Source organism: Nycticebus coucang, chromosome X (genome assembly GCF_027406575.1).
Source record: "Nycticebus coucang isolate mNycCou1 chromosome X, mNycCou1.pri, whole genome shotgun sequence".
NCBI lineage: Eukaryota > Metazoa > Chordata > Mammalia > Primates > Lorisidae > Nycticebus > Nycticebus coucang.
In genome coordinates, this window is record NC_069804.1 from 124699248 (window position 1) to 124727013 (window position 27766).

General features: G+C 38.5%; 1 protein-coding gene across 4 annotated transcripts in view; it reads left to right on the forward strand.

Moving 5' to 3' along the window:
• The window catches only part of LRCH2 (leucine rich repeats and calponin homology domain containing 2), a 250428-nt gene that overhangs the window by 14602 nt on the left and 208060 nt on the right, over positions 1-27766 (forward strand). For all 4 annotated transcript variants that reach the window (XM_053580439.1, XM_053580441.1, XM_053580440.1 and 1 more), the window contains exons 2-3: positions 20447-20591; positions 25493-25619. In XM_053580439.1, the coding sequence (XP_053436414.1) occupies positions 20447-20591; positions 25493-25619 (272 nt within the window). The remainder of the gene's footprint in view (positions 1-20446; positions 20592-25492; positions 25620-27766) is intronic.

The following is a 27766-nucleotide window of genomic DNA, read 5'->3' on the forward strand; positions in this document are numbered from 1 at the left end:
AAAAAAAAAAAAAAAAAAAGAAAAAAAAGAAGAAAGATGGAGACTTAACCTCTTTCATGTTTACATGGATGGAGCTGGAACATATTCTTCTTAGTAAAGTATCTCAAAAATGGAAGAAAAGGTATCCAATGTACTCAGCCCTACTATGAAACTAATTTATGGCTTTCATATGAAAGCTATAACCCAGTTATAACCTAAGAATATAGGGAAGGGAGAGAGGGAAGAGGGAGGGGGGAGGATGGGCAGAGGGAGGATGATTGATGGGATTATACCTGTGGTGCATCTTACAAGGGCACATGTGAAACTTAGTAAATGTACAATAACTAAGAAAATGCCAGGAAGGCTATGTTAACCAGTGTGATGAAAATGTGTCAAATGGTCTATAAAACCAGTGTATGGTGCCCCATGATCGCATTAATGTACACAGCTATGATTTAATACTAAAAAAATAAAGTTATTTGAGAATCATTTAATAAATGATACTACATTGATTTGAAATGACAAATTTATAACATTTTTTATGAAGGTTGAAGGAGAGTGCCATTCTTTTTTTTGTAGAGACAGAGTCTCACTGTACCGCCCTCGGGTAGAGTGCCGTGGTGTCATACGGCTCACAGCAACCTCTAACTCTTGGGCTTATGCGATTCTCTTGCCTCAGCCTCCCAAGTAGCTGGGACTACAGGCGCCCTCCACAACGCCTGGCTATTTTTTTTGTTGTTGTTGTTGCAGTTTTGGCCGGGTCTGGGTTTGAACCCACCACCCTGGGCATATGGGGCCGGCGCCCTATTCACTGAGCCACAGGCGCCGCCCTAGGAAGAGTGCCATTCTTAAACATCACTTTGATGTTTGAACACTGTTACACTGACTCATTAGACATTATTTCTTGGTAAAGCTGAAAAGCTTGCTAGAATTTCCTACAGACAACTCTGCATAGGAGCCGGTCCTCCTTGCCTTTTAAATAAAGTCTTGTCCTTCCATGTGGCTTTATTGTTGCATGAATCACAGTCCTTTTCTCACTGAGCGTGCATGTAATCTACTCTCTGGTTAGCTGCTGTGGTTTCTTCTTGCAGCATCTGTTTTTGTTTGCACCCTTGTTAAAGTGCCTGTTCTCAAAATGAGCCTTCCATTATCGGTTGCTGCAGGTCAGTGAGATCTGCTTTGTTATTGTTTCTCATATTTGTTGGCTTTAAGGCATTTTTCATCCATTGTTTTACAATATCTACTTTACAAATTTCTTTACTCTCTACTATACTTATGGTTAATATTTAATTCATTATGGAGTAGCTTAGAAATTCGGTGACCCATGTATGTGTTTTACTCATTCAGCAAAGTCTGATTATCTTGTCCTCAATGACAGCACAACACTTTTCTAGGGAATACTGAATCAAGAAATCACCTGTCTTTGCAAAGCTCATCTGTTGAAAGCAGATGCCAGAACCATGGGCTTGTCATTTCCTATTAGGCACCATCCACCATCAGAGTCTGTAATACTTTGCAGTCTTGCATTGACAGACAGCTGTGGTGCCTCCTGTTTTCTTGCTTATTTTTGTTTCTAGCCCTATCAGTTCTTTTAGGTTGAAAAATAGATAGGGAAACATTAATATTTGAGAGCATATTAGTCAGACTTTACATACTCCAAACTGTTCATATTTGAATAATAACAACCAAGTAACAGAAAATGTTTTTCATTTTCATATTAGGAAATAAGTGTCTAAGTTGGTTGATTTTAATTCACTCTCCTGAAGACATAATTCTGCTATATATTTTCCATTTTGTAAGAAATGAATGTAGTGGTCTAATTTTCTTCATTTTATTTGTATCTTTATAAACATTGTCATTGTGTACAAGTGGATAATTTTCCCTTCATTTCTATTGCTTATTTCCTCTAGGGCTATTAGGTTGGTACAGAACATTTACTCATTTCCAGTAGCTGTGAAATAGTGAAGAATTAAAAGATTTTGGCAATGATTTGAAGTGGAATTACTGAAATGCAGTTCAGAACTAGTCTAGTGTTCATTTGCTATATGTTACCCCTCTATTTTTAGTACATAAGAATTCTGTGAACTTTGAGATATACCCCAATGATGATGTGGTATTGGTACAGCTGCAACAGCTTTGTAGAAATTACACTTTTAGCAGAACTAAGTGGAGGTGATTCTTTGCATTCTTTCACTGAAGTGTTACTGTATAAGCATGTATGGTGCTGGAGTGGAACAAGAATTGGTATGGCCTAGGGTTGGTGTCTGAGCTTTTTGTATACCCTAACATCTAAAGCCTAATTCATAGTTAATGCTTAATGGAATTTTACCATATAAATGATAAAGCCTAAGTCAAGTCAGAATGATTACCTGGGAAATATGGAGAATGAGGCTTGGAAGGTAAGGATTGAGATTTGTCTGCCTCTTCCCCAGACTCTATAAGTGAAGAACCACAGAGAGTTTGATACTTAAGGTATTCATATATTTTTACCTTGTATATTCGCTGTATATTCAACTTCTAAGGCCTGCTGGGAAAGGAACAGTACTTTTGGAAGACAATTCTCCATGAGTTCACGTTTCTGCACATCTTGCAAGAAAGGCACTAACTTACTGGCCTGTCTTTACAAGGCTGCTTGTACAGTGAACAGTCCTACAAGGTAGACATTACACCTCCCTTCAAAGCAAAGGGTGGATTTGTTTGCATCTTTAGAAGAATGAAATAGTCTGATAGTGTCACTCACCAGAGCAAAGGACAGTCATGCTTATTGATTGCCCTGTAAAATAAACTTTCCTTTAGAACAAAGGGCAGACATGCCCAATATTATAAAAGATTTGAGTTTCTGGGCAGCGCCTGTGGCTCAGTGAGTAGGGCGCCGGCCCCATATGCCGAGGGTGGCGGGTTCAAACCCAGCCCCGGCCAAACTGCAACAAAAATAGCTGGGCGTTGTGGCGGGCGCCTGTAGTCCCAGCTGCTTGGGAGGCTGAGGCAAGAGAATCGCGTAAGCCCAAGAGTTAGAGGTTGCTGTGAGCCGTGTGACGCCCCGGCACTCTACCCGAGGGCGGTACAGTGAGACTCTGTCTCTACAAAAAAAAAAAAAAAAAAAAGATTTGAGTTTCTTAACTCATGTTCCTCTCCCATAATGTGATATACTGCATGTGCATGCATGTGATGTACTATATGTGTGTGCATCCATCTGGGTCAATCTGTGTTGCCCACATGGGATTTAGGGGGTAAGAGGAATTGATACAAATATGTTGCTGATGCCACTTGCTGTGCTGTGAGTAATAAAATTCTTTGTCTCTCATACATGAGTCTCATGTCTTCTGAGACAGTTGACTACCATGTGGGTTTACAAATTGGGTAAAATCTCAGATCCTTCAGAATTTTTTTTCTTTTGCTCATTTAATTTTTATAATTATTCCTTTATTGTATTACTAAAGACTTTCATTATCTCTGTCACCAATTTGAGTATTATGTGCCTGGTATGGGTTTTGTGTGTGTGTGTGTGTGTGTGTGTGTGTGCGCGCGCATGTTTATTCTGCTTGGATTTCATTGTGCTTCATCAAAATTGACAGTGTTTCACCCATTATTTGTTCAAATATATTTCTACCTCCCTTATTTCCCTGGGACTATAATTATATTGATATTAGATACCTGATATTGTCACATAAGTCACTGAAGCTCTGTTCATTTTTAGCCCTCAGACTTTCCTCTCTTCTTCAGATTGGACTGGAGATTTTTTCCCTTTTTTTTTTTAATTTAGTCAAATACACATAGCTCATGAATCCATGGATATGTGGGGTACAATATGCTGATTTTTTTTTATACCATCTGATGTGGTTAGATCAAACCAATCAACATAACTTTCACCTCATTTACTTGATTATTTTGCCAAAACATCTATGTTGTACACTTGACAGATTTGACTTGTGCCCTTGTCATATGCTCCATAGGTGTGGTCAGAATTTTTTAATCTCTTTTTTTTGTCTAACTTTGTTGCCTTTGGTAGAGTGTCGTGGTGTCACAGCTCACAGTAACCTCAAACTCTTGGGCTCAGGTGATTTCTCTTGCATTGAGAAAGTAGCCGGGACTACAGGCACCTACCACAATCCATCTGTTTTTAGAGACAAGGTTTTACTCTGGCTCAGGCTGGTCTGCAACTTGTAAGCTCAGGCAGTCCACCCTCTTGGGCCTCCCAGAGTGCTAGGATTATAGGCGTGAGCCACTGTGCTTGGCAACCTTTCAGAATTTTTGACAGATACTCAGCACAGTGATTTTGCCTATAAGATGTTATACTCTTTTAGATAAAGCTTGTTTAAATAATTTTCTTTAATCCTTGTTTATTGAATTGTTTAAAAATATTGAAAAATTGGCTCAATGCCTGTAGCTCAAGCGGCTAAGGTGCCAGCCACATACGTCAGAGCTGGCAGATTCAAATCCAGCCTGGGCCTGCCAAACAACAATGACAACTACAACCAAAAAATAGCCGGGCCTTGTGGCGGGCACCTGTAGTCCCAGCTACTTGGGAGGCTGAGGCAGGAGAATCGCTTTAAGCCCAAGAGTTGGAGGCTGTGAGTTGTGATGCCATGGCACTCAACCCAGGGCAACAGCTTGAGGCTCTGTCTCAAAAAAAAAATGGAAAAATTAATAAAGGCCCATCTCTTTAAGGAGTCAAGAAAGCTATATGTTGACTCAAGAGAAACAGTTCTGAATTGGTAAATTAGGTACATCTGAGGACTTTATAATGGTGTTCATTTTTTTCTCAGCCCCAAATTGGGGCTTAAAGTAAGATTTATGGTTTGCTTCCTATCGCGAGAATCAATCCTGGGTGTGTATGTGTATGTGGTGAAGAGATTTAGAATTCCTGTGACTCTGGTTTGTGATTCCAATGGAACAAAATATTTGAAATGTGGAACAAGAGGTTATAGTAGTGTTAAAAGAGTGGACAGAGTGGAAAATCATACATAGAACATGGACTTTGAAGTCACATCTTGAATTTGGAGCCCCAGTGCTGTCAGTTATTTGTGTGTGTGTATATATACATATATATACACACATTTGCACTGGGTATGTCATTCAGTCTGTTTCATGTATAATGAGGAATAGTAGCTACCTCACAAAGTTGTTACAAGGATTAGAAATAATCTATGCAAAGTGCATGGCATTCTGATCTAGCACATGGAAGGGTGTATAGTTGCCTAATCTCACTTAGGTTATTATTGGTGTGCATTTAGAGTTCCAATAGCAAATTATTTCTCCTTTAACCCTCATGTTCCTTTAATCAGAAAACTCTATGGTGATGTCTCTATTAATGATGAAGATGTCTTCCAACAACATACTTCATTATACAAAATTCTACCAGAGATTAAAAATTACATGGCCCTCTTCTTAATGTGTCTAATTTCCCTCTGTCTTCCTTTTATGATATATGTGATGGCATTTAGGGTCTACCTTGCCCTAAATTTTTACCAGAGGTGAAAATGTGTTAGGCTTTCAAATATTGTCCAGGATTTTTTAAATAAGAGGGACTGTGGTTATATATGTTATTAAAGAGTACCTAACGATAACTTTTAACAATTTGTGCAAAAACCCTCCCATACTACATTTGTGCACTGAATAAGGTAAAACTATAATTAGTTAGTCCAGTAGTAAAGTATAATTTCTGAAAGTTATTTTCTATACTTTGGCAGAAATGCTAGCCAATGGGCTGGGTATTGCACCGGGTAGCAGATGTACCCATCTGTGGCTCTGTGGCTGCTGCTTGGAAGACAGTAAACAGATTTCCATTCCATCTGACTCCTCTCCTCCCCTTCCCTAGTTTCCTTGATCTTTGAAGTTCAAAAGTGATACAGAACATAATTTAGATCTGATTACTTAAGATCAGGCTCACAGCAGTTTCACAAGGAGTATCTTGAAGGAAGGCAGGAAATAGTTCACAGACATCTATCTACCCTGTTTCCCCGAAAATAAGACAGTGTCTTATTTTAAGGTGTGCTCCCAAAGATGCGCTAGGTCTTATTTTCAGGGGACGTCTTATCTTTCCTGTAAGTAGGTCTTATTTTCGGAGGATGTGTTATTTTCGGGGAAACAGGGTACTGTTGATTTACTGCCAATACTGCTTAATATGATTAAAAATGAGACAAGAATTCTGTGGTTATAGAAGTGCTTATCCCTAAGAATACTAATTAACTGGGGCATCATTTTAGTGCACAAGAAAAAGCCCACAGCTTTTTTTTTTTTTTTTGTGGTTTTTGGCCGGGGCTGGGTTTGAACCCATCACCTCCGGCATATGGGACCAGCGCCCTACTCCTTGAGCCACAGGTGCCCCCCCAAGCCCACAGCTTTTTAAAAATAAATTTTACAGGCATTCTCTCATTAATTCTGATAATCTGTCATTATGTTGTATATTAGTTTCTTATGGCTGCTGTAATAAATTACTATAAACTTAATGGTTTACACAACAAAAATTTAGTCTCTCACAGTTTTGGAGACTAGAAATCTAAATTGAATTTTGTATAGCTAAAATCAAGCTTTTGGCAAGGCCACACCACCTCTGGAAGCCCTAGGAAGAATCCATTCTTTGCATCTTCCAGCTTCTGATGGCTGCTGGCATTCCTGACCTTTTCACGTGACCCTCTCCTCAGTGTGTCTCATTTCCTTCTCCCTTCCTCTTATAAGAATGCTTGTAATGGCATTTCTGGCCCACCTGGATGATCCAGGATGCTCTCATTGCAAGATCCTTAATTATATCTGCAAAAACTTAACCATTTAAGTAACACTAACAGGTTCCAGGTATTAGGACCTGATATCTTTAAGGGCCACCAGTCAGCTCACTACAGGAAGGTAAATAGCAAGTTTTAACCTTTTTGTGTGTGGAAAAAGTGAACTATTTTTGTAATTGTCTTTTTCCAAGTCCTGCTTGTCTTTTGAGAAGGGAGACTTTGAAACTGTTGTGAAATGAATCTCTCAGTAGAGAATAAATTAGCAGTTGGTTTTTTCCATCTTTAGATGGAAACTTTTTTGTTTTTGCTGGAACTCTATTAAAATACCAATTTTGCATGCATTTTTTTGTTTGTTTTTTGAGACAGAGTCTCACTCTGTTGCCCTGGGTAGAGTGCTATGGCATCATAGCTCACAGCAACCTCAAACTCCTAGGCTCAATTGATCCTTGTGTTTTAGCCTCCTGAGTAGCTGAACTACAGGTGCCCACCACCACACCTGGCTAATTTTTCTATTTTTAGTAGAAATGGGGTTGCACTCTTGCTCATGCTGGTCTTGAACTCATGAGCTCAAGTAGTCCACCCACTTTGGCCTCCCAAAATGCTAGGATTACAGGCGTGAGCAACCCGGCTTTGCATGTATTTCTTGGTGTAAGTTCATTATTAGTCATATTATTCTAGTTGCCCTATGTACATACTAATTAAATGATATTTAGTGTTATAAAACTCCTTTATTAACTGTACATCGCAACATAAAAATTTTAAATTAGTTTATTTATCCATTATATCTGTATAAATGTTAATCTTTACTTCTTTGAAGGAAAATATGAAATGCTGTTAGTGTATTTCAAGAAATTAGCTGGGCATGGTGGCTCATGCCTGTAATCCCAGCAGTGTGGGAGGCTGAGGAGGGAGAATTGCTTGAGCTCAGGAGTCTGACTCCTAAAAAAATGAAAAACCCAGCTGGGGTCCTCGTGGAGCACCTGTAATCCCAGCAGCTTCCGGAAGTTGAGGCACAGGGATGCCCACAGCCAGAGTCTGAGGTTGCAGAAATAAATTAAGATAAAAATTGTTTTGTGTTATTTTCCTTCCATGGTTGTATTTTCTTTTGGCATTCTTATTCTGATTATCTCATGCTTTAGAAAGGATGTTTAGGGCGGCGCCTGTGGCTCAGTCGGTAGGGTGCCGGCCCCATATACCGAGGGTGGTGGGTTCAAACCTGGCCCCGGCCAAACTGCAACCAAAAAAAAATAGCCGGGCGTTGTGGCGGGCGCCTGTAGTCCCAGCTGCTCGGGAGGCTGAGGCAAGAGAATCGCTTAAGCCCTGGAGTTGGAGGTTGCTGTGAGCTGTGTGAGGCCACGGCACTCTACCGAGGGCCATAAAGTGAGACTCTGTCTCTACAAAAAAAAAAAAAAAAAGAAAGGATGTTTAAACCAATTTAAAATCTGAAATGTGCAATAATTGGATTTCCGTAAATTAGAGACTTTATAATAGCTTTAGTTTTAATTTTGACTTTATTATACTTTGTTTGATTTAACTCCATTAAATTAGATTAATAATTACTGTGATTTTAAGTGGTGTTTACTAAATAAATACAGAAAGTCATCCAGAAAATTATTTATGAATGCAGACTTAATTAAGCTCCTTAAGGGATCTTTTTTTTTTTGGTTTTTGGCCGGGGCTGGGTTTGAACCTGCCACCTCCGGCATATGGGACCGGCGCCCTACTCCTTGAGCCACAGCCGCCGCCCTTGTTAAAAAAGTTTTAAAAAGTTAATCAACTTTTCTTGTTTGAGTTCTCTGTAGATTATAGTTATCAACCTTTTGTCTGATTCATAACATGCAAATATCTTTTCCCATTCTGAAGGTTGTCTATTTGATTTAATTATTCTTTCCTTAGCTGTGCAGAAGCTTTTTTTTTTTTTTTTTCTATTGTTGGGGATTCATTGATGGTACAATAAGCCAGGTTACACTGATTGCAATTGTTAGGTAAAGTCCCTCTTGCAATCATGTCTTGCCCCCATAAAATGTGACACACACCAAGGCCCCACCCCCTCCCTCTGTCCCTCTTTCTGCTTCCCCCCCATAACCTTAATTGTCATTAATTGTCCTCATATCAAAATTGAGTACATAGGATTCATGCTTCTCCATTCTTGTGATGCTTTACTAAGAATAACGTCTTCCACTTCCATCCAGGTTAATACGAAGGATGTGCAGAAGCTTTTTAATTTAACTAAGTCCCATTTGTTTGTTTTTGTGGTTGTTGCAATTGCCACTGAAGTCTTCATAAAATCTTTCAAAAACTCTTGGTATCCTCAAGAGTTTTTTCCACTCTTTCTTCTAGGATTTTTATCATTTGAAGTCTTAGATTTAAATCTTTTATCCATTTTGAGTCAATTTTTATAAATGTTGAAAGGTATAGGTCCAGTTTCAGTCTTTTACATGTGGCTATCCAGTTCTCCCAGCACTGTTTATTGAATAAAGATTCTTTTCCCCAGTGTATGCTTTTGTTTGGTTCATCAAAGATCAGATAAGGGACTGGTTTCATTTCTTAGTTTACTATTTGGTTCCTATGTCTATGTCTCAGTTTTTGTGCCAATACCATGCTGTTTTGATCCCTGTGGAATTGTAATATAACCCAAAGTCTGGTAAAATGATGCTTTCAGCTTTCTTTTTATTACTAAAAATGGTTTTGTCTATATGGGGTTTCTTCTGGTTCCTTACAAAATGAAGAACTATTTTTTCCTAGTTCTTCAAAATATGCTGTTGGTATTTTAATGGGAATTGCATTGAATCTGTAGATTGCTTTGGGTAGTATGGACATTTTAACAATGTTTATTCTTCCCAGTTAAGAGCAGGATGGTATATTCTTCCATTTGTTAATGTCTTCTGATATTTCTTTTCTTAGGGTTTCATAATTCTCTTTGTAGAGGTTCTTTACCTCTTTTGTTATATATGTTCCTAGGTATTTCATTTTCCTTGAAGCTTCTGTGAAAGGAATTGTGTCCTTTATTAGATTCTCAACTTGTCTGCTATTGGCATATACAAAGGCTACTGATTTGTGGACATTGATTTTATATCCTGAGACTTTACTGTATTTCTTGATCTCTTCCAGGAGTCTTGTGGTTGAGCCTTTGGGGTTCTCTAAGTAAAAGATCATATCATTGCCAAAGAGTGAGACCTCCTCTGCCCCCATTTGGATGCTCTTTATATTCTTCTCTTGTCTGATTGCATTTGCTAGAACCTCCTGAACTCTATTGAATAGTAATGGTGATAGAGGGCATCCTTGTCTGGTTCCTTGGAAAACCTTTCAGTTTTACTCCATTCAGTATGACATCAGCTGTGGGTTTGTTGTAGATGGCTTCAGTTTAAGAAATGTGCTACCTATGCCTATATATATATATATATATATTTTTTTTATTTATTTATTTATTTTTTTTTTTGTAGAGACAGAGTTTCACTTTATTGCCCTCGGTAGAGTGCCGTGGCGTCACACAGCTCACAGCAACCTCCAACTCCTGGGCTTAGGCGATTCTCCTGCCTCAGCCTCCCGAGTAGCTGGGACTATAGGCGCCTGCCACAACGCCCGGCTATTTTTTTGTTGCAGTTTGGCCGGGGCTGGGTTTGAACCCGCCACCCTCGGTATATGGGGCCGGCGCCCTGCTCACTGAGCCACAGGCGCCGCCCTCTATGCCTATATTTTTAAATGGTCTTGTTAGAGAAGGATTCTGAATTTTCTTTTTTATTATTATTATTATTAAATCATAGCTGTGTACATTAATGCGATCATGGAGCACCATACACTGGTTTTATAGACTGACACATTTTCATCACACTGGTTAACATAGCCTTCCTGGCATTTTCTTAGTTATTGTGTTAAGACATTCACACTCTACATTTACTAAGTTTCACATGTACCCTTTTAAGATGCACCGCAGATGTAATCCCACCAGTCATCCTCCCTCTGCCCATCCTCCCCCTCCCTCCCCTACCTCTCCCCCTTCCCTATATTTTTAGGTTATAACTGGGTTATAGCTTTCATGTGAAAGCCATAGATTAGTTTCATAGTAGGGCTGAGTACATTGGATACTTTTTCTTCCATTCTTGAGATACTTTACTAAGAAGAATATGTTCCATCTCCTTCCATGTAAACATGAAAGAGGTAAAGTCTCCATCCCATCAATCCATGAATGGATTAATAAATTGTGGTATATGTACACCATGGAATATTATGCAGCCTTAAAGAAAGATGGGGGATTCTGAATTTTATCAAATGCTCTTTCTGCATCTATTGAGAGGGTCATAACATCTTTGCTTTTGGTTCTATTGATATGGTAAATTACATTTATGGATGTGTGTATGTCAAACCAGCCTTGGATCCCTGGGATGAAATGTACTTGATCGTGATGTATAATTTTTGTTAATGTTTAACTGTAATCTATTGGCTAAGATTTTTTTGAGTAATTTTGGATCTGTATTCATTAGTGAAATTGGTATGTAGTTCTCCTTTTTAGTGGAGTTCTTTCCTGGTTTTTGGTATCAGGGTAAGGTTTACTTCATAGGAACCATTGGGGAAGGTTTCTTCCTTCTCAATGATTGGAATAGTTTCTGTATTATAGATATAAGCTCGTTTTTGAAGGTTTGATGAAGCCATCTTGTCCAGGGCTTTTTTTGTTGTTGTTGTTGGGAGATTTTTTTTTTATTGTTTCTTGAATCTCAGTGCTTGTGGTCTGTTCAAAAGATCTGTTTTTTCCTGTTTAAGTCTAGGGAGATGGTGTAATTCCAGGTATTGGTTAATTTCCTCCACATTGTCAAATTTCTGAGCATAGGTTTCTTGTAATAGAGATAGATCTCTTGTATCTCTGTGATATTTGTTGTTATTTCCCCTTTTTTGTTTCTGATTGAGGTTATTAGAGATTTACTTTTCTGTTTCTAGTTAATCTGGCCAGAAGTTTTTCGGTTTCGTTTATCTTTTTGAAGAACCAACTTTTTGTTTCATTAATTTTCTGAATGTTCTTTTGTTTTCGATTTCATTTATTTATGACTTAATTTTGGCTATTTCTTTTCTTCTGCTAAGTTTGGGTTGGATTGCTCTTCCTTTTCCATTTCCTTAAGATAATTCATTAGGTAGTTGATGTGCTCTTTTTCTGTGTTTTGGCTGTAGGCATCTAATGCAGTAAATTTTTGTCTTAAACCTGATTTTGCAGTATCCCACAGGTTTTGGTAGCTTGCAGCTTCATTGTTATGTTTGAGGGATTTTTTGATTTTTTTTTTTTTTGAGATAGAGTCTCACTATGTCACTACTGAGAGTGCTGTGGTGTCACAGCTCACAGCAACCTCAAACTCTTGGGCTTCAGTGATTCTCTTGCCTCAGCCTCACAAGTAGCTGGGACTACAGGCACCCACCACAATGCCTGGCTGTAGAGTTTTTTGTTGTAGTTGTCATTGTTACTTAGCAGGCCCAAGCCGGGTTTGAACCTGCCACCCTAGGTGTATATGGCTGACACCCTGCTGACTGAGCTATGGGTACTGCCTATGTTTGGATTTAATAATTTCCTCCTTATCGCAACTGTCGTTCAGCATAAGACTGTTTAATTTCCATGCCTTTGTGTGGAGATGAAAATGTTTGTTGGAGTTGACTTCCACCTTTCTTGCCTTGTGGTCTGAGAAGATATATGGTATAATTTGGATTCTTTTAATTTTGTTGAGGTTTTATATATATGTGTGTGTGTATATATATCTATAATATAAATATATTTATTTATATGATCTTTGGAGCATGATCCATGGGCTGATGAGAAGAATGTATATTCCTTATCTTTGGAATGGTGTGTTCTGTATATGTCTATTAAGCCCAATTGTTCTAGGTTCACATTTAATTCCCTTGTATTTTTGTTTAGTTTCTATTTAGAGGATCTGTCCAATTCCGTCAGATGGGTGTTAAAGACCCCAGCTATTATGGTCTTATAGGATATCATATTGCTCAGATCAATTAAGGTCTGTTTCATAAATCTGGAAGCTTTTAAGTTGGATGTATAAATAAATACTTAGAATTGAAATGTCTTCTTGTGTTATCCCCTTCACCAGTATGAAGTGACCAACATGTTACTAAAATAATGTTTTGATGTTATTTAAGTCATTAATATGACTCTTGCTATTAATACTGATTTCTCCTGTTTTCTCCTATCACTTTTTGAACTTCTTTGATCTTTTCATGTGGTTACTGTGTTTTCTCATGACCATTATTTTCAGTTTTCTTGCTTACTGTTTTTCCTTCTACTTATTTTCTAGGTGTTGGCCTTCTTGATCGCCATTTATTTATTTATTGAGACACAGTCTTTTTTTTTTTTTTTTTTTTTTTGGTTTTTGGCCCGGGCTGGGTTTGAACCCGCCACCTCTGGCATATGGGACCGGCGCCCTACTCCTTGAGCCACAGGCACCACCCTGAGACACAGTCTTAAACTGTTGCCCTGAGTAGAGTGTTGTAGTGTCACAGCTCACAGCAACCTCAAACTCTTGGGATTAAGCAATTCTCTTGCCTCAGCCTCCCAAGTATCTGGGACTACAGGCACCTGCCACAATGCCCAGCTATTTTTGTTGTTGTTGTTGTAGTTGTCATTGTTTTTTTAGCTGGCCAGGGCCGGGTTTGAACCCACCATCCCGAGTGTATGTGACCGGCACCCTACCCACTGAGCAATAGGTGCTGCCTTGATGGCCCATTATTGTTCTCATTTTCTAATTCAGTGCTCTGATATTAGGTGATGTCCTCCATTTCTGTGGTTATATAGTGCTAATAATATTCTCACAACTTTTAATTTTATATATCCATCCCAGAACTCACTTCTGAGGTCTAGAATTATCTGTTTAATGTTCATTTAACAACCGTTCTTAAGTTCCTTTCAGATGTTTCAGTTTATACACATTGTACACATATAAAATTGAACTCCTGATTGTATCTCTGCTTCAAAAAATAGAACTGTAGCAGAAAGTACAAAAATGCTATTCTACCCCTGAGAGGTCAAAGACCGAAAATAAAAGTTTATTCCAAAATGTGAACAAAAGGATAGAGAGTCCAGGTTCTGTGTGAGCAACAGTGGCCTTTATTCCCACCCAGGTGCAGGTGAGCTGAGTTTGAGAGGGAAGTCAGCATGTGGGTTAAGGTGGATGGGAATTTAAAAGGTCAGAGCAGTAGGGATTGGTACATTCACTTTCCTGGGTAGGACATTCAGGTACACATTTCTTCCTAGGTGGGTTGGTTCTGTTTGGGTAGGTTGGTTCTATTTGGGCAGGTCCTTCCATTAGACTCTTATCTCAGTTTTTTAAATCTGTTATAAGGAGGCAGGATGATGGGTGTAGTATCTCTTTGACTGCTTTTGATTGGCAGAGTGGGTTGCCTGTAAGGAAATGGGAAGGGGACGGAAGTGGTATTTACAGGATCATTCTTGTGTCTTTAGTCTAAACTGATTGATACCCACATAGGGTGAGGATATGAAGGATTGTTTCTTGGGTGACTGCCTTGGCAGTAAATTGGGAGATGAGGCGGAGGATTATTGGTCCGATACTGAGAATGAGAAAGATCATAATTAGTGGCACTGAAATAGTAAATAACCAAGGAGGTCATGATTCAAGCACCACAAGGTTGGAGTAGCATGACGGTGCAGTAAATTGCCATTAATTCCCACCACTGAGATCTCTTGTTTGTTTTGGAGGACCTTTATAAGATGGCAGCATGGAGAAAGTTGCTTCCGTGTTTATTAGAAAAGAGATTTGCTTACTTTCCATTAGCAAAAATACCTAGAGTTTAGTTTTCCAGGATGGCATCCAGGGGGCATCTTGATTTTTCTGGGGATCATCACTCTTTAGCAGTTAGGCCCAGGAGGCTGGGAAATTCCACTAGGTCCTGGGAGTGGCGGGGAACCAGATCCTCAGAAGGACCTGGGTAGTCAGACTTCCAGTGAAGACCTCTGCAGGCTGAGAACAATTTTGGGGGAAGGTTTGGCATTGGGTACTGCTTCGTCCAGTGTCCTGGCCTACTGCATTTAAAACATGGTCCCGGGGGATATTTTCTTTTTTTGGACTGCCCAAAAACTCCCAGAGGAGTTTGGAGAAATAGCTGGGTTTTGTCTAATGGCGGAAGCCAAAAACTGGAGCTGTGAGAGGTGCTGCTGCACCTTGAAGGCCTGGTTAATGAGATCTTGCTGGGAGTCTGGGGGGACTGAGGGCCTTGGGGTAATTTTTGGAGGTTTTTTTTTTTTTCTAGAAATCTGGTGCAGACTGAGATATAAAATGCATGTTAATAGGATAGAGGTGAGGATATGGTATAAATCCTGCCAAGTCAGATCATATGATTGGGTTAGATATCTAAATTCTTTTTTTTTTTTTTTTTGAGACAGAGTCTCCCTATGTTGGCCCTGGTAGAATGCCGTGGTGTCACAGCTCACAGCAATCTCCAACTCTTGGACTTAGGCGAGTTTCTTGCCTCAGCCTCCCAAGTAGCTGGGATTACAGGTGCCCACCACAATGTCTGACTGTTTTTTTGGTTGTAGTTGCCATTGCTGTTTGGCAGGCCTGCGCTGGGTTTTTTTTTTTTTTTTTGTAGAGACAGAGTCTCACTGTACCGCCCTCGGGTAGAGTGCTGTGGCGTCATACGGCTCACAGCAACCTCTAACTCTTGGGCTTACGCGATTCTCTTGCCTCAGCCTCCTGAGCAGCTGGGACTACAGGCGCCTGCCACGACGCCCAGCTATTTTTTTGTTGCAGTTTGGCCGGGGCTGGGTTTGAACCCGCCACCCTCGGTGTATGGGGCTGGCGCCCTACTCACTGAGCCACAGGCACCGCCCTGGGCTGGGTTCTTTTTTTTTTTTTTTTTGTAGTGACAGAGTTTCATCCTATGGCCCTCAGTAGAGTGCCGTGGCCTCACACAGCTCACAGCAACCTCCAACTCCTGGGCTTAGATGATTCTCTTGCCTCAGCCTCCCGATCTGGGCTAGGTTCGACTCGCCAGCTTTATTATATTTGGTTGGCGTCCTAGCCATTGAGTTACAGGAGCCGAGCCAAGATATCTAAATTTTTCTGAGTATTTTATGGAATCTGTGGAGAATGAACCTAGTTCATTCCCTTATGTGGGGTAGGTCTGAGAGAGAAAAGGGGACATAAGCCCTCTACCATTCCTGCAACCTCTTGGAGGGAGTATGGAGGTTGTGGTGATCTGGAAATGGAAGGTCTGGAAAGGTGTGGCCGGAGCTAGGATGGGGTGGGGAAATTGGGTCCACCATGTTTCTTTTTTTCTCCTGGTTTTGCCATCTTTTTTCTCTACCACATGTGGCATTTTCTTTCTACCATGTGTGGCAGAAGGCAGGTGGGGGCAGTGGAGGTGGGGGATGGGATGGAATTCTGGAGGTAGGAATGCTGGGTATAGGGAGGAGGGACTGTGGAGGGGAAGAAAGGGAAGGGTTGTCTGCCAGGTCAAAAGAAGGCAGTGGAGATTGAGATAGGTCAGGGGAAGCTGGTTTGACCCATGCCAGGAAAATCTAAGAGGGTTCACAAGACAAACACAGAGAAGGAATGTTTTGGAAGAGGAGAAGAATGTTTTGTTAATTTCTGACAGTAATTATTGAGAACAGTGAAGATTGAGAGGTCAAAGGTGCCATTTTGAGGCCATTGAGAGCCATTGTCTAGCTTGTACATAGGTCAAGCAGTATTATAGAAAAAGATGAGGCATTTAGTTTAGGATAGAGCCATAGAGGCTTGAGATGAGCTAAAAGGCAGCTTAAAGGTGAAGAAGGGTCGAATCTGTGACTGAGAAGTTCCCATATCGGAAACTGGAGATAAAAAAGTGTAAGGTTAAAGTGAGAATGTAAAGAGTGCTTGTGAGGAGGAGGAGAGAGGAGGTGGCCAAGGCTTGGTCAGGGAGGTTACCTGGCCTCCATGTGAGAAATCAGCTGAAGAAAAGTGGTCTAGACTCACAGGAGGTCATCCCCACTCATGAGGCACTGGATGGGTGAGTCTGACTCATTGGGGTAAGTCCATAGGTGGCCGAGGCTGGGGTCAGGGAGGTTTATCAGGTCTCCACGTGTGATCTTTAATCAGCTGGAAGAGTGGTCCAGGCCCATGGGAGGGCATCCTCAAACATGAGACACTGGATGGGCAAGTCTGACTTGCTGGGATTAGTCACGGACCACCAGAATTTTTTGGCCCAGAGTGGGGAAAGGGAAGAAAAGTTAAAAACTTTGAGAAAGGGGCTATATACACAACTGTTTAAGAAGCCCAGAAATGGAGGGAGATGAAAGATGAGTTGGAGTGGGTTAAAGGAAAGAAAACTTAAAGTTCAGAAAGGGATTCTAGACAAATGCTCACCTCACCATTAAATGGATGAATTTTGGGTGGTGTTCAGAGGGGTCCCCTTCTTTCCCTTCATCTCATCAGAGCAAAAGTCCATCTGGTTGGGCCCTATGGGGTGTATTTCAGCCCCCCAAGGAGGCTTCTCCCCATCCTGGGTTCTGGGCACCGAAATGAGAGGTCAAATCCTGGGTGTCATCCTTGATTCTTTCTTATTTCTCCCATGTAGCCAGTCCCTTGCTATTTCCTGTAAGTACTAATTCCAAAATATATTTCAAATTCTATCATTATTCACTTTTATCCCTGTTCTTACAATCTTAGTATAGGCTAGCATCATCTATCTCTGGGACCACTGTATTATTTATTAGTACTTAATAATAGGAATTATACAGAATAACATACTGGACATACTTTTGTATTTAGGATTTCAAATGAATTGCAAGCAGAAATTTTCAACTCTTGGAATTCTGAAGTTATAAGAATGAGGTAAAACTCTAAAGGTAACAAACATCACAAACCAAAAACAGCAAATTCCTTTTCCCGCTCAATAGAAGTGTATGATTCTTGGGTGTTGAGAGGTGGTAAGCCAGAATATTGAGAACGTTTTATTTCAAGTTCAGATTTTGGTTTCTAGTAATTCTGTCATTTAATTAAGTTACTCAGAATCCTATGGTGGGAGGAAGAAGAATCCAAATTAATTTTCATGTTACATAATGTAGCTAATGTTCTCTTGCCATTTATAAAATTGTACATTAGACAAGAGTGAAATTAAATCTTTCTCTTTTTCTCTCTATCCATATATGAATATATATTGATATATGTGTTAATATTCCAAATAGAGAATTTACTATATTGCTAGGTGAATAGGTTTCATCTCTCAAGCGTAAGGAAGTTGGCTGGGTGTGGTGGCTCATGCCTATAATCCTAGCACTCTGGAAGGCTGAGGCAGGTAGATTGCTTGAGCTCAGGAGTTCCAAGACCCGCCTGAGCAGGAGTGAGACCCTGTCTCTACTAAAAATAGAAAAACTAGCTAGGCATGATGGCAGACACCTGTAGTCCTAACTACTCAGGAAGTTGAGGCAGTAGGATCACTTGAGCCCAATAGTTTGATGTTGCTGTGAGCTATGATGATACCACGGTACCCAACCCCAGGATGACAGAGTGAGACTCTGTCTCAAGAAAAAAAGAAAGAAAAAAAATGGGGAAGTTGAGCCTTATTGATAGGAAGTAGTTGTGGGCAGACGAGATGTTAAATGAGGTACAGTAGTCTAAGCTGGACTGCACATGTTCTCTCTGACAGAGGTATATAATATTCTTGTGTTTTTAGCCAAATAAGTGTAATAGACCAGTGTAAGCAAAGTAAGTTTCTAAGATAAAGTATCTAATTTGATAATTACTGAAGCAGTGGATCTGAACAGTTGTGAGGGCGATGAACCTTAGCAGTTATATTTTGACTGTCATAGATAGAGGATGTAGCAATGAGGGGAAATTTGCCTTTCTTCCCCAGAAATTCAATGAAAGATCAACGCACAATTAAGGCAGATTAATAAGAGAAAAATTTATTTTTAAATACCAGGCCCATGGGGAAATCATAACAGTGATTACCCAATGTCTCAATGATGGGTCTGATACCTTTATAGATGGCTTTTAGAAGGAAGGGGGAAAATGTATAGTATAGTTAGGGAGGATGAATAGATGGTGGGAAACAGGTTGACTTCTAAATTAACCTGAGAGACAGGTCCTGTATTTTAAATGGTTTGGGCCAGGTATGCTAGCAAGGGCAGGTTGTGGGTGGGGGGAGGAAAGGCAGTTGTCCCCCTTTGATCTTTTGATCAGGTCAGTCCCGTTTATGTAGATAGAGGGAAAGCCGCTTCCAATGCTTTCTGATCTCCCCTGGCCTTTAATTCAAAGTATTCTTTATTCAAGTAGTCATATTTGGAGGTGAAATTTCCTTTGCTTCTTCAAGGGCATTACTGGCATCTAGTGGGCAGATGCCAGAGATGCTGCTAAGTATCTTGCAGTGCCCAGGATAGCCTCAGACTATAGTTGAGCCCCAAAGGTCCATAGTGTTTGGATTGAGATACTCTCCTTTCAGGTATTTATTTTTCAACCAACCACATGATGTCCTAAGTACTTTTCAATATCTCATTTAACAGGCTCGGCACCTGTAGCACAGTGATTATAGAATCAGCCACATACACTGAGGCGGGCAGGTTCCAACCTGGCCCGGGCCAGCTAAACAACAATGACAACTGTAACAAAAAATAGCCGGGCATTGGTGGGTGCCAATAGTCCCAGCTACTTGGGAGGCTGAGGCAGGATAATTGTTTAAGCCCAAGAGTTTGAGGTTGCTGTGAGCTGTGACGCCACGGCACTGTACCGAGGGTGACATAGTAGTGAGACTCTGTCTCAAAAAAAAAAAAAAACTCATTTAACAAATAAACCTTTAATAGAAGAGTAATGGTTATAATAATTCCATAATTTCATTAATATTTTGTGAGAACTTAAATGAATGGAAGTATATTTGCATGTACTTGGAAAAAAGCAATCAAGGATGCATGCCAGTTTTTTGGCTTGAGCAACTTAACCAGGAGGATATTGGTGACATTGTCAGAGATGAGAGAAATTGGAATGTGGAAAAAAAATCTTTAGTTCAGATTTTATACTTGTAGAATTTGAGGTACCAGAGAGGTATCAAGAAGTTAAGTCCTAAAGATCAGAACATATATCCTTAGTTTGCAATTTGTCAGTAAATAAATATAATTTGACTCTAGAATTAGATAAAATGACCCAGTAGAGTATATATATCTTAAGAAGGAAAGACTATCTTATGTCATAACCCTTTGGGACACTAGTAGTTACGATACAAATAGAGGGAAATCTAACAAAAAAGAATGAAGATATAGCCAGAAAGATAATAGGAAGAGATTCAGAAGTCTTCCAAGCCAAGGGAAGAGAATCTTTCTGGATAGATAGAGTAATTATTGATAGGGAGGCTTTTGGTAATCTTGGTAGACATGAGAGTGAGTAGAAACCAAATTTCAGTGAGTTGAGAAATCATGGTAAGTAAGAAATTTAGTTGTGTATTTAAGTTTGGCTGTTAAAAAAAAAAAGAGGTAAGTGAAGAGGGATATGGGATCATGGGTGATTTTAAAGATCAGGGTGAATTTCCCTTGATACTTTAAAAGATATTAATAATTAGCATATTTGGATTTTAGAGATATTAAAGCATATCAAGTACTTTTGGTTAACAAATGTACATTTTATGAATATATTTCTAAATGATATTCTTTTGCCTTTAAGGTATTGGCAGATAATATTTTAAATACTTGCTTAATTGGCAAGTATTGTTTGACAATACTTATTGTCAATACTTGGCAATATGTTTGACACTAAAACATTTTTTTCCAGATCTTTCCAGAAATCGTTTTACAGAAATTCCTTCTGACGTGTGGTTATTTGCACCCCTTGAAACATTAAATTTATATCATAATTGCATCAAGACCATTCCTGAAGCCATTAAAAACCTGCAGATGTTAACATATCTTAACATCAGGTAAGGAAATGATTAAAAAATAAATTTTAGGGGTGGTGCCCGTGGCTCAGTAGGTAGGGTGTCGGCCCCGTATACTGAAGGTGGCGATTTCAAACCTGGCCCCAAATTACAACAAAAAAAATATCCGGGTGTTGTGGCAGGCGCCTGTAGTCCCAGCTACTTGGGAGGCTGAGGCAAGAGAATCACCTAAGCCCAGAAACTGGAGGTTGCTGTGAGCTGTGTGAGGCGACATCACTCTACCGAGGATGATAAAGTGAGACTCTGTCTCTAGAAAAAAAAAGTTTTTTGGTTTCTATTATGGTTCTAATCCTTTTTATTATATTTAGTATTTTTTTCTAATCCTTTTTAGTAGTAAAATGTTTGGTTTGGCTATGTAGCCTACACTTACCTCAACAGTATCTTATTTATATTTTTTATATGTTCATACTATGTGGTAAGCTTTCGGTTGGGATTCTTGAAAGCAGTGCTTCTTAAACTTTAATTCACAGGAATCATTTGGTATCTCATTAAAATAAGAATTTGAATTCTTTAGGTATGTTATGTGTCTTTCATTTCTTTTTTGGGGGGTGTACTGTATTTCTAACAGGCATCCTGATAATGTCCATGCCTGCCTTCTGGTCCTTAGACCTCACTTTGAGTAGCAGGGCTTTCAACTGTAAATATTTTCCTGAAATCATAGCACTATAATACAGATTTATTTATGTACATTCTTAGTTATGTGAAACATTATAAGGTAAGGAAACTGTGCTTAGGTTATTTTTTCTCATTCTTGTGACTTCTTGTTTCTACTTCAAGGATGGATAGATTCTGATGGGACTGTTGGAAAGTTTGGAATTGGATAACAGTTGATATTTATACTTAATAAGTACTTACCACATGCTAGGCAGTGTTCCATATGTCTTACTCATGTTACCTCACCTAGTTTTCACAACCTCATTTTTAGATAGGTACTGTTATTATCCCTGCATTGCAGATGAAGAAACTGAAGATATGTTATTATCCCCGTTTTACAGATGAGTAAACTGGGTTAAGCTTCTTGCCCAAATGCATATTCATCAAGTGGTAGAGCCCAGAGTCAAATAAAAACAGTTTGGTTATAGAACTTTGATTCATCTATAGCTCTTACCCTATGTGTAAGATAAGAAAAAACCTCTGCCAAATAAGTAACATTGAATGGAAACTGGTATACTATGACTTAATTTTATTTTTTATTTATTTTTTTTTATTAAATTATAGCTATGTACATTAATGCGATAATGGGGCACCATACACTGGTTTTATATACCATTTGACATATTTTCATCACACTGGTTAACATAGCCTTCCTGGCATTTTCTTAGTTATTGTGTTAAGACATTTATATTCTACATGTACTAAGTTTCACATGTACCCTTGTAAGATGCACCATAGGTATAATCCCACCAATCACCCTTTGTCTATCCATTCTCCCCCCTCCCTCCCCTCCTCTTCCCCCTTCCCTATATTCTTAGGTTATAACTGGGTTATAGCTTTCATATGAAAGCCATAAATTAGTTTCATAGTAGGGCTGAGTTTCTTCCATTCTTGAGATACTTTACTAAGAAGAATATGTTCCAGCTCCATCCATGTAAACATGAAAGAGGTAAAGTCTCCATCTTTCTTTAAGGCTGCATAATATTCCATGGTGTACATATACCACAATTTATTAATCCATTCGTGGCTGTGACTTAATTTTATAATTTTTTTCCAGTTGCAAGGAATAATTTTTTCCCTCTTTAAACAAATTGCCAAAATTCTCATATAAATAAGTAATAAATAAAATAAGTAATATACAAAATAAGTAATATACAATATTTTACTTATTTTACAAATAAGTAAAGTAAGTAATATACAAAAATAATAATGCTTTCTTTTCACAGTGATACTATATTAATTCTTTTTTTTTTTTTTTTGCAGTTTTTGGCCAGGGCCGGGTTTGAACCTGCCACCTCCGGTATGTGGGGCTGGTGCCCTACTCCTTGAGCCACATGCAACGCCCTATATTAATTCTTTTATTATGTCTTCCCCAGTGGTTTTAGTTGGCAGTATATACTATTTTAACTGAAACCACTTTACCCATTAAAATGTGTAATGTATCTGTAGATATCTGTCAGTTAGGTTACTATTCTTTTCTCTAAGTAGGTCCATATTTCCTTGGCCTGACTTGGGAGAGGTTTGAGGAAATTGGGGCATTTTTAATTTTTCCTTTGTCTTGTTTTGTTCTTTTGTGAAAAAAGTGTTTTGCCAAAAACTGAATTACATTTTACTATTAACATGTATGGTAATAGAGACTAATTTTGCTAAAACTTTCTGATTCTATCCTGTTCTGATCCCTACAAGTCAACTTCTCATTTTGTTTGCAGTTAGAAAAACTTTTTTTTTTTGTGTGTGTGTGTGTGTGTTTTTTTTTTTTTGTAGAGACAGAGTCTCACTTTATGGCCCTCTGTAGAGTGCTGTGGCCTCACACAGCTCACAGCAACCTCCAACTCCAGGGCTTAAGCGATTCTCTTGCCTCAGCCTCCCGAGCAGCTGGGACTACAGGCGCCCGCCACAACGCCCGGCTATTTTTTGGTTGCAGTTTGGCCGGGGCCGGGTTTGAACCCACCACCCTCGGTATATGGGGCCGGCGCCTTACCGACTGAGCCACAGGCGCCGCCCAAGAAAAACTTTTAAACAAACTATATTGAAATAATATGTATTTGTTTCAGTGACTGAATTCCTTTGACTCTCTCTAAAGCATGTAGTAAAAAAGAGATAGTTAGTGGTTTATTAGTATGAAGAAACCAGATCATGGAGAAAGATCATTATGATGACTAAATGATGAACATGCTTTTTTGGGGTTGGGAGGGAGACAGAGGCTTACTGTGTTGCTATTCTGGAGTACAATAGCTCATTGCAACATTGTACTCCTGAGCTTGAGTGATCCTTCTGCCTTAGCCTCCCAAGTAGATGGGATTATAGGCACTTGCCATCATGCCTGCCTAATTTTTTTCTATTGTTTGTAGAGATGGGGTTTTGCTCTTCCCCAGGCTGGTCTCTAACTGCTGAATTCAAGGGATCCTCCTGCCTCTGCCTCCTGGAGTGCTTGAGTTACAGGTGTGAGCCACCAGACCTGGCCAGAACATGCTTTTTAAGGGAAGAAAATAAACTGATTTTTAAGCTTTTTATGGCCTGAAAGTAATAGCATGAATTTGCCATTTATTCCTACTTTTAAAAACTTCTGTTGAAAAAAAATATATATATGTATCTTGAGTCAGAGTTTTACTCTGTTGCCCCAGGCTTGAGTGCTGTGTTGTCACAGCTCACAGAAACCTCAGACTCCTGGGCTCAAGCAATCCCCTTCTTGCTTTAAGCCTCCTGAATAGCTGGGACTACAGGTACTCAATATGATGCCTAACTAAATTTTCTGTTTTTAGTAGAGGCAGGATCTTGCTCTTGCCCCAGGCTTGTCTTGAACCCCTGAGGTACAGCAATCCATTGGCCTTGGCCTCCCAGAGTGTTAGGATTACAGGCATGAGCCACTGCACCTGGCCTTGGTGAAAATATTTTAATAAACTTTAAAAATAATTTTGTCTCTCTTCTCTGCCAGTATACCCTCCCATTTCATACAGTCTTGCAGAGAGATTCTTTTATGCTTTATTGTGAAGGTGCCCGTTTCCCCAGGGTGCTTGACCCTGAATGTATGAATGATTGTGATAGGCCCTTAGCATATTTGACATTCCAGCAGCCTGCCCAGTATTGCTAGTTGAGGGGCATTGTCTTTGTTTTTGAAGTCTGTTTGTGGCATGTGATTAAAGCCAGTCTAGTTTTTCTGGAGTATGTAAATGGAATGGAACACTTTATTTTGGTAGTGTTCCATTTGAGTTGGTCAGCCTGCATTGGCATATGAATATGACCATAGTAGTTGGAGGACAATGGTCCCAGAGCCTGATTGCCTGGTTGGAATGAATCCTGGCTCTTCTACTTAATGGCTGTGTGACTTGGAGCAGTTTACTTTATCTCTTTGGGACTATTTCTTCATGTGTAAAATGCGGTTTATGATAGTATCTATCTTAAAGTAAGTTGTTTGGAGTGTTAATTAAAAGTGTTAGTCAAGTTAATTCACGAGAACTGATCTGAACATGGCCTGGCATATACAGGGTGGACATAAAGTTCGTGTACAATTTAAAATAGTTTAACCTAGTAAATTTCACATGAACTTTATATTCACCCTATATTAAGCTCTCAATAAATGTTAGTTGTTATTATATTTAAATGTATCGATGGAGATCAGAAGGTTGTATCAACTTTAAGCTGAAATAAAGGTGACAGATTGTTAAATGCTAACAGAAGGGAATTGGTTAGGGTTACTACATACTTTTGAATATATAGCTCTATTTGTTTTATTATGACTTGTACATAATACATGCAGATTTGTCCTTGGAACCCTTCCCTAGTTAGAGGCATGGAAGTATTGACTATACCAAAATTATACCAGAGAAAAAAGTTCTGACATTCTCTAGATTAGAAAGAATCATTCTGAGTTTTTGAGAGCTAGTATTGTATAAGAGAGCATCATAGGTAACAGGATAGGCTTTGTAGTCAGGTTTTTGTTTGGATATATGCTGCACCTGGCAAGTTATTTAACCAGTTTTAACTTTTGTTTATTTATAAAATAGAGGTAATAGCTACCTATCTTATAAGGTTAATGTGAGGATTAAATGAGACAGTACTTGTAAGGAATTTAGTACTGTGCCTGACCTAAAGTAAGCACTCTTTAAATGAATATTTAGTAATTACTTAGTAAAAGATTATTATTTACTTAGAGGTGATTTGTTCTTTTTCATTGTAACATGTCAGGTTTCAGACATATTCTCATAATGAGATTTTCTTGTTCTTTTCAGTCGAAATCTTTTATCAACATTGCCAAAATACCTATTTGATCTTCCCCTTAAAGTTTTGGTCGTCAGTAATAATAAACTGGTATCCATTCCAGAAGAAATTGGGAAGCTAAAAGATTTAATGGAGTTGGTGAGTAAAATAGTTGTATTAATTAAATATGATATTCATAATATATGTGTATACTTTTGAATTTTGGAAGATTAACTCATTCCTTTATAGAATTTCACTTTAATTTTTACAAAAGGAATAATTTGGTACATGTCTAAATTTAGTAAAATTTTGAGATACTATTATTTATGTCTGATTTTAGTTCTCAGCCACAAGAAGGCTGCAGTTGTTCCTTAGTCTTTTGAAGATAAATGGCTTGCTTACAAACTTTAATAAGTACTTTTTAAATGAATAAGCATTTGTTTAACCATTTTGTGCATAGTACAGGTCTTACGTAAAAGCTAAGTTTTTTTTAAAAAAGATTTTACAGGGCTAAATAGAGGCTTAGAGAATGGAGATAACAGAAGATAATACAATGCCTTCAAGCAGTAGAATTAACAAGATAACTCTTCTACTACTGTATGCTGATGTGCTTTTATGATACTCTTGGGACCAAGATAAGTGGAAAGAGGCTATTATGTGCAATTGATTGTAGAAATATAGTACAGAATATTGAACATAACATTTTATGGTATGGACATTGAACTGAGAGAAACATACTTGGATTCTCGAAGTATTGAGCTATTTCCATATATGTTGTTACCCCCACTTCACAATATCATGTTGCTTGTTTCTATTTTATCTTATTTAATGCTTTCTCAGTAAATAAGTATTTTGTAAAGTATTGTAAAATACGACTTTTTTATGTCTGGATGGCCAAAGATTTTCTTGAGGAACTGTTCTACAATTTTGTAATGGGAAACTGATGTAAATAGAATATAATGAAGAGGAATTTCAGGAATATCTTTTATTCATTAGGGAATATCCACATGTCCAATTATAATGCAAGGAAACTTCCTTGAATTTTACCTTATATTTTGAAACCATAGAATTTTGAGGTTTTTAAAAGATCTTAGATGTGATTGTATCCAATCACGTCCTAATTCAGGAATCCCTGATGCATCTACTTGTATTGATATATTTTCAATGGTAGGACAGCTCTTTTTGTGTGTGTGTCTGAGGCAGCCTAATTCTCTTTTGTAAAGCTGTATTAGTTAGTAATCGTTCTTATTTTGAACCAAAATATATGTTCCTATCATTTATCTGTTGGTCCTGGGACTTAACATGTGAAGAAATGTAGATAATGACAACCTGTCTTCCTTTCCGATTTTAATATTTGTAATTTGTCATGTGTCTCTTCTCTGTTATACTAAACTATTACCTTTATTATTCCTCCGCCCCAGAGATAACGTCTCACTCTATTGCCTAGGATAGAGTGCAGTGGCATCTGGCATCATCATAGCTTACTGCAATCTCAAATTCCTTGGCTCTTGTTATTGCTCTGGTTGGATTTGAACTCCTGGCTACAAGTGATCCTCCCATAGTGTTAAGATCATAGGCATGAGCCACTGCTCCTGACTCCTTTCATGATGTTTTATTTTTAGCTATTTCTATACTGAATCTGTCCCCTTTTGTTAACGTCTGTCAGTGTTATACTCAAAAATGAACAGAGATTTCAGATGTGATCTAACAAATTCATAATAAAGGGGAACCATTACTTTCCTTAACTTGGACACTCTTTTAATGTTTTTTTTAAGGACTTTATAAATATAATTTAAGATTTTATGGCTTTGTAATTTCTTTTTCTTTCATTTTTCATTAGTTTTTTTGCCTTATGTTTTAAATTATATTACATGAGATAATTTTTAGATAAATGAAATGTCAAAAATATTTAGGAGTTTTAGATTAATTCTAGTATAGTTGTTCCATGGTATACCTGGGACATGTTTCCAGGACATTCTCCCATCCCTGCAGACACCAAAATCCACAAATTCTCAAGTCCCTTATATATAGTGGCACAGTATTTGCATATAACCCATACACCCATACATATCCTCTTGAATACTTTAAATCATCTCTAGATTACTTATAATATCTAATACAATGTAAATAATATGTAGATAGTTGTTATACTGTACTGTTTAGGGAATAATGACAAGAAAAAAGTCTATACAAGTTCAATACAGAAGCAATCACTCATTCCCCTCCCCCGTATATTTTTTATTTGCTGTTGGTGGAACCCAGGGATACAGAGAACCTACTACTTTTACTTAAGTGGCATATTTCAA